The 14,113-nt window shown below is 44.8% G+C and overlaps 1 protein-coding gene across 1 annotated transcript in view; it reads left to right on the forward strand.

Annotated features, from left to right (window-relative positions):
* Positions 1 to 14,113, forward strand: part of PCGF6 (polycomb group ring finger 6) — a 35,185-nt gene that overhangs the window by 15,198 nt on the left and 5,874 nt on the right. The window contains exons 8-9 of the mRNA XM_032225785.1: positions 8,128 to 8,226; positions 10,378 to 10,464. Of these exons, the coding sequence (XP_032081676.1) occupies positions 8,128 to 8,226; positions 10,378 to 10,464 (186 nt within the window). The remainder of the gene's footprint in view (positions 1 to 8,127; positions 8,227 to 10,377; positions 10,465 to 14,113) is intronic.

Genomic DNA, 14,113 nt, shown 5'->3' on the forward strand with positions numbered 1-14,113 from the left:
TTTGCTATATTAAAAGTAAATGTGGCATTATGTTTGCAAGTCTATTATTTGTAGAACAAAATGGATATTAGCAAATGAAATAAAATAAGAGACCAACCATAAAAGGCACTAGGGATTTTTAGTGCTAGACAACTTCACTGTTCAGCACTAAAGAGGAACTCAAGAGAAACTTAATTTGTTAGTATGAGGAAGAGAAAATGAATTGGAAGTTCTTATTTCCCAGAGGGAATATATTTGAGTTCTTGATTTGATTTGTTTACTATATTTCATGGAAACATGCCTTCTCTTTTGAAAACACTAATGCAAAGATGTTGATTCTGCCTTCTCATTGATCCCCCTTATTATAGCAAGTCTAGCCATCTCCTTCACTCTTTGTTTCCCTTCAAAAATCTCTGAAAATTTCTATGGAGGTTCTCAGTCATCTGGTTGTAAATAATATAAATCCTCCCATTCCCCACCAGTTTGTTAGAACTTAAGAAGTTTCTTGGATGAGAAGTGAAATGACTTCAAGAAAAATCAAGAAAGTCTAGTTGCCTTTTTCTTTCTTACTATGTTGTGCATTTCTTGCCAGTTTCTGATATTTAGGCTTTATGAATCCAGGGCCATCTGTTTTCAGTCTTTTCCTTAGTTATTAACCAATTTTTATTTCCCAAGATCTCCTTTTGATTTTTCAGCTTTTCAGTGAAATTGCTTGTTTTATTTGTGCTCTTAAAACTTGTTCAGTTTGTCCCTCTCATTAGGATTGTTTGTCCCAATGCTTTTAGTATCTTGGTTTTCAGGATCTCCCTTCCTTCCTGGGTTTTTTTTTATCCTTTAAGGCTTTTAAGCCATGGCACACTGTTCATCCTTCACATGAATTCATTAAAATCTGCTTTCTCAAAGTGCAAGGTATGTGACACAGTTCTGCATTCTATAATTAACTTAAGTGCTGGCATGATATGATTATTTTCCCCAATGTGCTTAACATTTTCAGTCCAATTCCCCTTAGTTGGTCAGAATTATTTCCAAGGCAGCTGAAATGTCAAGATATCTCCACAACTTGCATTCTTGAGAATTTAGTGAGTGATTTAAAAATACATTGTCCATATCTTCTGCAGTTAAGTAAATGTGGTGGTACAGTTTTTACGTTTTTACTCATTTTAAATCTTATTCAGGTGCTTTAAATATGGCTTCCTAACAGTAATTTTACTGTGCTTATTAACCAGCACAAAAGACTTCCATATTCAGGAACATTGAATTCTTTATAAATGTACAAGCTATTTCACCTCTGGGAATGAGAGGATTTATATTATTTACAAAGGAACCTTTTTTAAAAAGTTAGTATCCTTTGAGTTCTACATTGCACTAGCTATTCTTTCTGATAATTGCCTATATTCTCCATAAATATATGTACAATCACTGAAAGATACCAGTTCTCCTATGTGCTGCTTGGGGAATCCAAGCATGGGTTAACTTTGTCCATTAGCCTAGAGACTGAGTTATGTAAATGTTGACCACGCCTCCTCTGACTGGATGGGTCAGTTTTTTAACTCAGTCCAGCCAGAAGAGACGTATACCAATTTTCTCCAGACTAATTGACAAAATTCTACCTATTCTTGGATTCAACGAGTTGTTGGAAGCACTTTTAAAGAAGTTATTGCAGGATTAAAGGGAGAGGCAGCAGTTCGCTGCCTGCCCAGACCTTCTAGAGCTCTTACAGCACCCGGGCAGGTATTCACAGGCTCATGGGGGCTATTGCAATTAGAGCTCAGTGACCGCAGTTGCCGGCACGAGTTCGCTTCGCCGCTGTTTGCCGTCCCTGCCATTCGCGCCTTGAGCTGTTTTCTCCACCTGCGCTGCCTGCCTTGAACATGAATCGCCTTTCGCGGCGTACTGTTTTCCAGCTAATTGACCGCCCGCCGCTCGTTCATGGAGAGCGCAGGTCCCGCTGAAGCCATCTGCAGAGCGGAGAGCCTGGGAGCGGCGTTGTCGGCTGCAGCCTTATTCAAATTTTGCACTTCAGTTGTGGTCGCCATTTTGGAACCATTTGTTCGCATGCGCTTGCAGACAGCTGAAAGAGGGCGTTGCGAGTCTTCGCGCCCAAAGGAGCGACTGTGTCATCGGTCCTCCCACTTTCCTCACTTTGGTTTGGCTGACTTAGTGAGAGGATCGCTTTTACATAGCTCCTGCTTGCCACGCGGCCCGCTTCCGTTGCTACTAAAACCTTTGATACAGTGCGGTTGAGTTTTTTCAATTTCTACTGTAGAATGGCTGACCAATCCACCTCAGGAGGTATTGTAGAGCCCTCTACCGATTCCCAACCCCCTGCCCAGGCGGGGGTTAGCTCGAGGCCTGGCAGGGCCGCTTCCAGAGCTCCCAGCCAAAGGCCCAGGGACACATCCGGAGCTCCGGTTAGGGCCCACAAGCGGAAAGAAAAGGCCAAGGCAGTGACTAAGGCTGCTGGGGAGGGTAGCAATTCCCCTCCCCCCCATATTACTGCCTCAACGTGTTTCACCAGCCCCAGTAATGCAGCCAGCAGGGAATCAAGGCTGGTCACTGGATCGTCCCCTGCCCCAAGTTTCTGATTTTTGGGAGGGGGGTTTAGGGGCCCAGTTTCCTCCCGTACTTTCGGAGGCCCATGCGGTCTCGGCCCATGCAATACCACGTGCTGGGCCTTCTGCCACCTTTACCCCTACTGCTGCAGGCCTGAGGCCTATGGAGGGCCTGGGCCTTCCCCTGGATCTTTACCAGATGATTTCTGCAGCAATATCCAGGGGTGTGGATGCTGAACTGCATCATAGGAATCAGGCTCCTGGGGTTACCAGTGCCCAGGGTGGGCCTATCCCCCAGGCCCTGCAAGTGGATCTCCCGGATCTCCAGGCAGGCCCTTCCTCACCTCTCACCTCAGTCTATAGCGAGGATTCGGCCTTAGTGGAAGAAGGGGAGGTGATAGACAGGGATTTCTCTGATGATGAAGGTCTGATTTTCGATCAACCTAATTCCTCTGGGTTATTTCGCCCCACACTGTTTAAGTCCTTATTATATAAAGCTAAGACCACTACTCACATGGGTGAGATTGCTGTTGGCCTGGATGCAACTGAGCGCCTTTTTGCTGAGCAGGTTTCACTGCAGGAGGTTATTCCTTCTCCCAAGCTTTTTCTAGACCTTGTCCAAAAGCAATGGGACCAACTGACTGCGGTTGCTCCACCCAGCAATGGGGACAGGAAATTGTACACTTCCACTCCTGACCTGGAGGGCATCCTGCAATTCCCAACTGTGGATCCGCCCGTGGCTGCTCTTGCTTCCCCAGCCCTAATCCCATCAGAAATTTCTGAAGGCCTGAAGGCTGAGGACCGTAAGGCCGAAACAGTCATTTGTAAGACCCATCGGTCTGCGGCCTGGGCCCTACGTGCTGCCACTGCAGCGTCTTTCTTTAATAGAACCTCCGTGCTCTGGCTCAAGCAGTTGCAGGATAGATTTGCCCCTGATGACGTGCGTCTTCACCAAGACATCACCAAAATCATGGCAGCCCTGGAATTCTTGGTGGATGCCACACTTAATACTGCCAAATTTGCCTCCCGGGCTGTGGTATCCAATGTGGCATCCCAGCGCCTGCTGTGGCTTCGCCATTGGCAGGCTGATGTTAAATCCAAGTGGCGCCTGGCTTCCACACCTTTCAAGGGCGGGGCATTGTTTGGTTCTGTGCTCGACCCAATTCTCATAGAGACGAGGGATAAACGCAAGGTCCTCCCCTCCACTGGGGGGGCGCGCCAATAGAAGACAGCAGCCTTACAGTAGACGCCAGCCATTTTGGGCCAGTGATTCTGGATTCACCGTCGCCCCCTATGTTCCCCACTACAACAGGGCCTTTACCCAGCCACAGGACCACGGTCAGGACCGTGCGGGGGCCAGAGATAGGGGCCGCCAGCAGAACCAGGTGCAATCCCAGAACAGAAAGCCATTTCGTGGGGCTGGCAACCGGTCCTTTCGGAGGTACCGGTGACTCCCAAGGGGAAGTTCCCATGGGCGGGCATCTCCTGGCCTTCGCTCATCAGTGGGCGGAGACCATGTCTGATGCCTGGGCCCTTCAGGTTGTGAGGCTGGGCCTCACTCTAGAATTTCTCTCCATCCCTCCGAGGCGGTTCATCAGGTGTCCTGTGCCCAGGTGTTCGATGAAACGGCATCTCATGGACACCGAAATACAACATCTCATCTCCATCAACGCCATAGAACAGGTCCCAAAAGGCCAGGAAGGGCTAGGATTTTATTTAATCTTGTTCCTAGTACCCAAGAACTCGGGGGGATGGTGGGCCATTCTAGATTTGAAAAGACTCAACCTGTACATCAAGTATCAAAGGTTCAAGATGCAATCCCTAAAAAGCATCTTGGCATCCATCCGCCAGGGCGACATGATGACATCAGTCGACATCAAGGAGGTGTATCTCCACGTGCCCATCCATCCAGCACATTGGAGATTTCTGCGCTTTCACTTCGCGGGCCGACATTTTCAATACCGGGCCTTGCCTTTCGGCCTTTCATCGGCCCCTCAAACCTTTACCATACTCTTGGCGGTTGTGGCAGCGTCACTTCGTTCGGTCCCGGTGAGAGTGAACTGTTACCTAGACGACATCTTGGTCCTGTCGCCATCTCGGGACCAGGCCCTAAGGGATCTACAGGTAACAATGAACTCACTGCGGCGACACGGGTTCATCCTGAACCTCCCCAAGAGTCACCTGCAGCCGACCACACCGTTGTTCTACCTGGGGACCATCATCAATTCCATCATATGCGAGGTCTCCCTGTCCCTGGAGAGGCGACAGAGCATCCAACACCTGGCAGCCCAGGTGTTATCTCAGAGACTCTTACCTTTGGCTATGCTTTCCCAACTACTTGGGAAAATGATTTCCTGCATAAACATCGTCCCCTGGGCCAGGTTCTATGCATGCCCACTGCAATGGTTCCTGCTTCCTTTCAAAGGGCACACACCAGCCATTCCCAGCTCAAGGTCCCTTCGGTGGTGGACGTCCTCCAAGCTCCTCAAAGGGTGCTCATTCAAAGAGCTGGACCGCATCCAAGTTACGACAGATGCCAGGCTATTCGGGTGGGGGGCCCATGCCCTGGACCGAGTTGCACAGGGCCGCTGGTCGAGTCAAGAGCTGAATAACAGTATCAATTGGCTGGAGCTCCGGGCCATCTGGCTAGCCCTCCGAGAGTTCCAGGACATTGTATCTCACAACCACATATTGGTCTTGACCGACAATGTGACCTCCAAGGCTCATGTCAATCGCCAAGGGGGCACCCACTCCAAGGCCCTGATGCTAGAGACAGAGAAATTATATCACTGGGCGGAGACCAGACTGCTGTCCCTTCGGGCGGAACACATATCGGGCGATTCCAACACACAGGCAGACTGGCTGAGCAGAGCCACAGTGGACCAAGCGGAGTGGCAACTCCACCCCGATCTCTTCCAGGAGCTCTCTCACCGCTTCGGTCATCCAGAGGTGGACCTGTGCGCACAACCTCACAACACGCAACTACCGCGATTTTACACCAGGTACGCAACACCCAGAGTGGAGAGAGTGGATGCCCTGCGCAGTCCGTGGCCGGCTGGCCTCCTCTATGCCTTCCCACCTCTGCCGATCCTTCCGCTGGTCATAAAAAAGATCTTGACAAAGCAAGCGGAGATCCTGTTGGTGGCTCTGATGTGGTCCCGGCGTCCCTGGTACGCAGACCTCGTACACCTGTCGATCTCACGTCTGTGGAGGATTCCGAACGACCAGATCCAGCTCAACCAGGGGGCTCTCATCCACCCGAACCCCCAGCAGCCGTGTAGCACGTGAGCAGGCTATTCTAACGGGGTTATACTACTCAAGTAAGGTCATTGATACTATTCAAGCGGCCCGTCGTCCATCTACTACTTGTATCTACGAGGCCACCTGGCAGGCCTTCTGCAGGTGGTGCCGCTGCGCCGGGGGTGACCCCCTCAAGGCTTCGGTGCCCCAAGTATTGGACTTTTTGCAAATGGGACTTGACAAGGGTTTAGCGCCCAACATGCTTCGTAGGCAGGTCGTGGCCTTAGCCACAGTAATTGGGGGCGGCCAGGGCCATTCATTATCTCAACACTCACGGGTCAAATCCTTTTTGAAAGGTGCAGCCAATCTCAGACCGTGCACCGTTACCCTACCTGGGACTTGGCATTAGTACTCAGGGCTCTTATGGCCTCTCCATTCGAGCCTATTACATCCATCAGCCTTCGGTTACTGACTCTTAAGACTGTGTTTTTGGTAGCTATTACATCGGCCAGGAGGGTGTCCGAATTGGCAGCGCTGTCAGTTTGAGCGGACCTCTGCATATTCCATCCCAACAGAGTCGTCCTTCGTTTGGACCTGGCCTTCCTACCAAAGATCAACACGTTATTCCACAGGGCTCAGGAACTCATCCTCCCGGATTTCTGCCCCCGCCCTTCCCATCCGCAGGAACGCCAGTGGCACCACCTGGATATGCACAGAACCCTTCATTGCTATGTGAAACGCACTGCGTCCTTCAGACAGTCAGAAGCACTTTTTGTATCCTTTCAACCATCATCCATGGGGCAGAAGGTGTCTTCCCATACGATTGGCCGATGGTTGAAGGCGTGCATCGCGTTTGCTTATGACAGCCAAACCCGACCAATCCCTAGGCGCATTACGCCTCATTCTATCAGAAGTGCAACTAACACAGCGGCCTGGGCCACGCAAGCCTTGGTGGAGGAGATTTGCAGGGCGGCTACCTGGTCGTTGCCATCACCATTTATTCGACATTACAAGGTTGACGTCTTTGCCTCGGCTGAGGCCTCCTTTGGGTGGCAAGTGTTGCAAAGGGTGAGTTCTTCTCCGGGGCGCCCTGACCAGCCTAGCTCCCGCCCTGACTCTTAATTGTTTGGCATGTCCCATGCTTGGATTCCCCAAGCAGCACACAGGAGAACGACCGTTGACTTACCTGAACGGTCCTTCTATGTGTGCTGCGAGGGGAATCCAAACCTGCCCGCGTCTTCGGCTGGCCAGGGCTAGTGCATGACTCTGACTCGATGACTGACACTTACCTATTTACTGACTTGACTTTACTCTGGATGTGACTATTGAGACTTGTTTGGCTACGGCCATCATTGACATTGCTACACGTTGTTAACCAGCTGACTTCGTACAAAACTGACCCATCCAGTCAGAGGAGGCGTGGTCAACATTTACATAACTCATTCTCTAGGCTAATGGACAAAGTTAACCCATGCTTGGATTCCCCTCGCAGCACACATAGAAGGACCATTCAGGTAAGTCAACGGTCGTTTCCTCTGTACTATCATGTAGTGATTTCCAGACAATATTTACTGCATTCTACTTCTGTAATGATGCTTAAAGCCTAACACTTTTGTAGATTAATCTCTACCTGGGTCTCTTCTCTTTTGGTTTAGTTTAAATCCTTCCTGACATGTTAGCAACTACATTTCTTTCCTGCCCTTGTAGGATGCAGCATATATCTGCCTAAAAGCTTATTATATTAGTGGTATATGTCATGGTCCATAAATCCAAATCTTTCTTCCAGTTTACTGCTTTTCTTTATAATTGTTCAACCCCCACAGAGAGGATAGATGAAAATATCACCAGAATCTTCACATTTTCATTTATAGATTTATATTTGTTTTTAATCCTCTTATCTTTTCTGGCTGCATCATTTATCCCCTTGTGTTCAGAAATTAAGGCTAATGATCAGTTAATTTCATTAGCACTGGTCATCTTTCAACCCTTCTTTTTCACAGGATTAGACAGTACGCTTCTCTTAATAACTTGTGTATACTATTGCTTCTATCCTTTGCAATAGTATGTCTTCTACGCCTGGCATTTTTCTCTAAGTGAAGGGCTTTGATTATTTGTTGGGGCAATAAAAAAATCTCAGGAAGCTGGAGCCCACTTTCCATATCTGGAGGCTCAAATCAATTTCAATTGTTTGCTAAAAGGACAACATAGCACCTGAGCTATGTATTATAATGCAGTCCACTTACCTAGACAGCAAATGATTGTCTTATCAAAGTCTGAAGGGTGAACAGTAAAAACTATTGACTATTTGCACTGTAAATGAATTAACTATAAATTAACCTGTTCTTTGTTCTTGTAGCCACTGGAAAAGAAGTTTGTACGTGTTTCAGGAGAGGCAACAATTGGACATGTGGAAAAATTCCTCAGAAGAAAGATGGATCTTGATCCTGGCTGTCAGGTACACTGCAATAATTTATATATTTTTACCTTTTTTTGTTTGTCAAGAAGATGTGTATAGCAGCAAACAGATGAATAAGGTCCCACATATTTTAATGTAATACTTTTCTCTGTAAGCATTATGTAGGTAGGAAAAACCAAAATAACAGAAATGAAAAATTCAGGCAGTTAAAATAAGTACTAAAAGTTAATGCCTATTAAACTGAGAGCCTGGTTTTGAACTTTTTACTTTAGCCTTTGGGAGTTATAGCCACTGACTTAATCTCTTGCAGCAATTAGTACTGAAGAAGTAAGAGTTAACCCTGAAATAGCACTTTTAACATAGTAAGTTTGTAATATTCTTCAGTCATTTATTTAAATCAACTGGAAAAAATCTTTAACATTTGAAGTTGATAACAATAGCAAAAAAAATAACAGTTTTATTTTTCTAATGGTAGGTGAGAATAACTTTGAGGGATGTGAGGGAAAGATGCTCAGGGAATGATCAAATAAAAGAGAGAGGCTGCATCTGCCTAATGGGCAAGGAAGGAAACATTTAAGGACCTACTCTAATATATCAGACTGTTAAAAATTATGCAGGTGGTTTGTATTTTCAGACTTGCAAAATGTTGTTAATGTAGCCTGACAATAAAGTAGAATTAGCTCATCTAATCATAGTTTACTTGGGAAGACTGATAATTTTACATCTTCCATTTTATCATAATCTGTGTTTTAAAGATTTCAGGTCAGATACAGCCAAGCATAATCTTTTCTAGGCTGGCAAACAGAATATGTTTGTTTCAGATATATACAAATGTATATAATCATGGTGATCACATGATTGCAGGGACTTGGCAATCATGTATGTATGTATGGGTTGTTAAGTGTCCACATCACAATCACATGCCCCCAGCAGTTCTGCAATACCCCTAGCTTTGGGTATCTAAGCCCCTTCTTTCATTAGTTTGAATGGTTCCTGAATAAATGGTCATAAGTCAAGGACTACCTATATTATTAAAATGATGTTTTCTTATTCTGGTTTTCCATTATATTTTCAGTATTTTTGTTTTGTTTTATTGAATGGTTGAAAGCAACAGTCTGATTTTTAGAGAAATCACAGTGTTCTGAGAATATTTATTGTAATAAACCTCCTGTTTTTAGAATTTCCCAGAAAGTAATTTAGAGTTGCTTTGGCTATTTTTAAAGTGTATTCTAAAAATATTTTTGTTGAGAGTTTAATGGTGAAAACATCAGTAAAATCAATCAATCAATCAATGTAGAAACAGTTTGCCTGTTGCTATTCTGCAGTTCTGAACAAAGGAAAATACAGCGTCTGATAGAAGAATATAAAGTGGGAAGGAATATAACATATCAAGTGTAAAATAGTAGAGGAATATAAAGTAAGTATTAGGGCAAATAGTCCATTACTTCTAACTCCCTGTGTGCATTGGAAATGTGTCATAAAACTTAAAGCAGAAATTTTCTGTAATCTCAGAGCAATTGAAAATACATCTACAACTCAGATCTGACAATAGAAAGTTTTAATTCCACTAATCTATAAACAAGTTGGAGATATAGGAAGAGTTTTGTGGTAGCAAAGGGTATGATCATGAACAAATGATCATGCTTTTGTTTCAGTTGCATCATTGAACATTATTTTTTTTTAGCGGTTTGGATGAATTAAGCAATGCCATGCAATAGTTACATGTGAATAAATAGTGCCTCTGGGTCTTGTTAATGCTAGATGATGAGCTGAGTGGAAAGAAATAATATTCCACAGAGAACTGGGTTGCAGGGCTCATCCATTGTTAAATTTAAATTATGTTTGAACAAAGAACAGCTGCTCATCTTTAACAAATTTAGCAACATCTGAAAGAGTATTAGCCTGAAAGTAGAGTTTTAAGATACTTCTCTGCCCATACAACGCATGTAAAACAAGGGTAAAGTTTAAAAAGGACAAATACAGAAAGTACAATATTTGCCAGTTAAATACTGTACGGTTAAAAATAACTTACTTGTAACAGGTATTGTGTAGTTTCTCCTAAAGTTATAAAGCTCATTGTTAATAGTTTTAGCAGGTTATCATTCTTGTTAATTGGACATACTTTTTTACTTTGAACACTCCTTTTACTAAGTACTAAATTATTTGATAATTTCTTTCTGTTCATTTCAGGTTGACATAATATGTGGTGATCACTTGCTGGAACAGTATCAGACTCTAAGGGAAATCCAAAATGCTCTAGGGAAGAGTGCAGTGCAGGTAAAATACCAATATGTTAATTAAAAAATATTTTGTTTAAAAGCAATCCTAATTATGAATGGTGTTTTGTTACTATCTCAAGGCACTATTTATTTATTTCAATTTGTTGGCCTTCAACTCTAGTAAGTCTTGGCAGCGTGCAAAACTAAAGAACATACAAATAGCAAGAAACATTAAATCAACAGTAGCCCAGACTAAAATACTCTTCTAACAAAGCCCACAAAACAAGACAGTATCCATTAAAATAACAAACATTAGATCTGGGAACAAAACTGGGATTTAAGTCTTTCCAGAACCCAAGGAGAGAAGACACGTCCTTATCTCTGGAAGAACACTATTCTCAAATGTGGGACTATACACATTTCCTAGGCCCCACAAGATGACAATATTTAATTGATGGGACCTGAATACATCCATTCTGCCAGAACAACTACCGTATTTTCACCCATATAACCCGCGGGTTATATGCGTTTTTTACATACACAGCACCCCCCCCCCGCGGGGTATATAAGTGGGCGGGGTATACAGAAAATATTTTACACAGATTAACTAAAGGGAGAGCTTGGGAGTTCGAGGAATTGGGAGGCAGCTTTACCTCGGCTCCCCATTCTCCATCGGGGGCACGTGCAACCAGACTGGAAAGGGCTGGGGAGACTTGGCTCGGCGGCTCGGGCTGAGGAAGGGTTGGAGGAACGGAGGAGAAGGAAACTGCTGAGATCGGGGGAAGGAACGGAGGAGGAAGCCTGGGCAAGCTGGGGAAAGGGGAAGGAACGGAGGAGAAGGAAACTGCTGAGATCGGGGGAAGGAACGGAGGAGGAAGCCTGGGCAAGCTGGGGAAGGGGGAAGGAACGGAGGAGAAGGAAACTGCTGAGATCGGGGGAAGGAACGGAGGAGGAAGCCTGGGCAAGCTGGGGAAGGGGGAAGGAACGGAGGAGAAGGAAACTGCTGAGATCGGGGGAAGGAACGGAGGAGGAAGCCTGGGCAAGCTGGGGAAGGGGGAAGGAACGGAGAAGGAAACTGCTGAGATCAGGGGAAGGAACGGAGGAGGAAGCCAGGGCGAGCTGGGGAAGGGTTGGAGGAAGGGGAATATCTTCCCGATTCCCCCATCTCCTCGCCCGTAGAACTGAAACGAGAGCTGCCCAAATATCTCCCGGCCCTTCAGGGCTGCCGTAGCGTGGAAGAAGCGGGGCTAGGAGTGCTTTTCCTCCCACGGAGTTCAGGGAATTCAATGCTTTGCCTGCAAGGATCGTGGGAGAAAAGGGGGATTTTACGGGAAGAGAAAACCGCCCTGGGACTCCCAAGTCCTAAGAATCCAAACTCCGAGATCAGCTCCGTTCTTCTGGAGGGGAGTGGAAGGAAATATTTTTCCCCAAAGAAGAAAAAATCCATATCCCCAGATATTTGTAAGAGGATTTGAGCGGATTTTCTTGTAAAAGGTTTCGGTGTTATTTAGGAAGGGTGGATGGATGGACGGATAGATGGACAGTATATCAAAGCAAGTGGCTCTGGTTCAAGAAGGGCTCTGGTTCATCTCAATGGGCGGAAAGTAAGAGGGAGGGACCCTTCCTCCCTCCCTTCCATCTACTTTATTGAACTCCGTGGGAGGAAAAGCTCTCCTAGCCCCGCTCTGAAGTGAAGGAGTATATTCTTCCACGCTACGGCAGCCCTGAAGGGCCAGGAGATATTTGGGCAGCTCTCGTTTCAGTTCTACGGGCGAGGAGATGGGGGAATCGGGAAGATATTCCCCTTCCTCCAACCCTTCCCCAGCTCGCCCAGGCTTCCTCCTCCGTTCCTTCCCCCGATCTCAGCAGTTTCCTTCTCCTCCGTTCCTTCCCCCTTCCCCAGCTTGCCCAGGCTTCCTCCTCCATTCCTTCCCCCGATCTCAGCAGTTTCCTTCTCCTCCGTTCCTTCCCCCTTCCCCAGCTCGCCCAGGCTTTCTCCTCCGTTCCTTCCCCCGATCTCAGCAGTTTCCTTCTCCTCCGTTCCTTCCCCCTTCCCCAGCTCGCTCAGGCTTTCTCCTCCGTTCCTTCCCCCGATCTCAGCAGTTTCCCTTCTCCCTTACTCGTCACGGGTTATATAAGTGGGCGGGGTATACGGAAAATATTTTACACGATCTTGAAAACCTGCGGGTTATTCGCGTGGGCGGGTTATTCGCGTGGGCGGGTTATATGGGTGAAAATACGGTAACTATTGGAGATATTATTTCTTATTTGCCTTTCACCAAAGTGTTTTTGAGACTTTAAAAATTTATTGAAAAAATGAGTCCAGGGATCTGGATATTCTTTCACGCCCAAATGCTATTCAAGTCAAAATCTTTGTGTTCCCAATTGAGAAACTGAACTTGCAGCGTTTTTCTATGTTCTTGCCTTACATCCTACAATCTTGGTACACTGAAACATACACAGACTCATTATATATTCTTTATAACATCTGTAGAAAGATTGAGCACCATATAACATGCCATGCTGGCTTTCTACAGGAACTATATGCATATATCTTTAATAGATGGGTTTCAAAACCGATGAAGTTTTAACAAGCAGGCAAAAAAAGGACCAGGACATGAACAAGACATTCCCAAGTGCACAGAGAGTATGCCAGTTTCCATAATGCTATTATGAGAAATAGGAAATGAGAGTAAGTAGAAGGTGTAAGTTTGCATTACTAGTGGGAAGAAAACATAGTACTTCTATCCTTTTATCTATGATTGTGGATAAAGTAGTCAGAATAATCGATAACATATGAAATACAGTTTACAATCCAATTGCTGCTTTCATCAAATCTGAAAAAGAGATTTGAAAAGAATTCAGTAAATAAAATTACATATGAAACTACTCCTAATATATTTTCACAATACAGAAGTGCTAAATCTGAATTATACAGAGAACCTGAAAATATGTAATTAACAGTTACAAGACAGTGATGGTAAAAATCACAGTGAATTAATTTTATTATTTTGCATTCAATTATGTGTTAAGACTTTTGCAATTATTGTATCAAATCTTAAACATAGTATCAGAAATATCAAAGAAAATGCAACTACTGTTGTCCCTACTAGGAGCCTCTGTACAAGCTTCTCAGGAGACTTTGGCAAAAATATGTCATGATTGGGTCTGAAGATGCACAGTCATGCTTGAACTATCTGCAAAGCAATCTTGTAGACTCGACTTGGGCATGTTAAGGCTTATAGGACACATCTGACCCACGGGTTGCCTCTTTCTGGCCTATAATGTTGGGGCGGGGGGAGACAGGGTGACAGTAGTATTGGGAGCAGGATGGTGGCAACCCTCCACAATAGACCCAGTTTTTCATGTGGCCCCTTGGGAAAATTGTCCACTGCTGCCATAGAACATACTGTAGGCACAATGACTAAATAAAATTTATGGAAACTATGCACAGATTGGATACATTTTTCTCATTTATAATTTTATTTACATTTTTTAAAAGATAAAGCTAATACAAGCTAATAATAAAGAAAAAAATCAAATAGAAAATTAGAAGTGCAAGAAAGGAAAAAATACAAGAAAAATAGAAAAGAAAAATAAGATACTAGGAAGTGATTTCTAATCTTCTTTGCAGCAGTTTTAAGAATAATTATAAATTTACCTTTTTATCTAAAGTTGTGACATTTCTCTCTTATTTTAATCTATCC

Source organism: Thamnophis elegans, chromosome 10 (genome assembly GCF_009769535.1).
Source record: "Thamnophis elegans isolate rThaEle1 chromosome 10, rThaEle1.pri, whole genome shotgun sequence".
Lineage (NCBI taxonomy): Eukaryota > Metazoa > Chordata > Lepidosauria > Squamata > Colubridae > Thamnophis > Thamnophis elegans.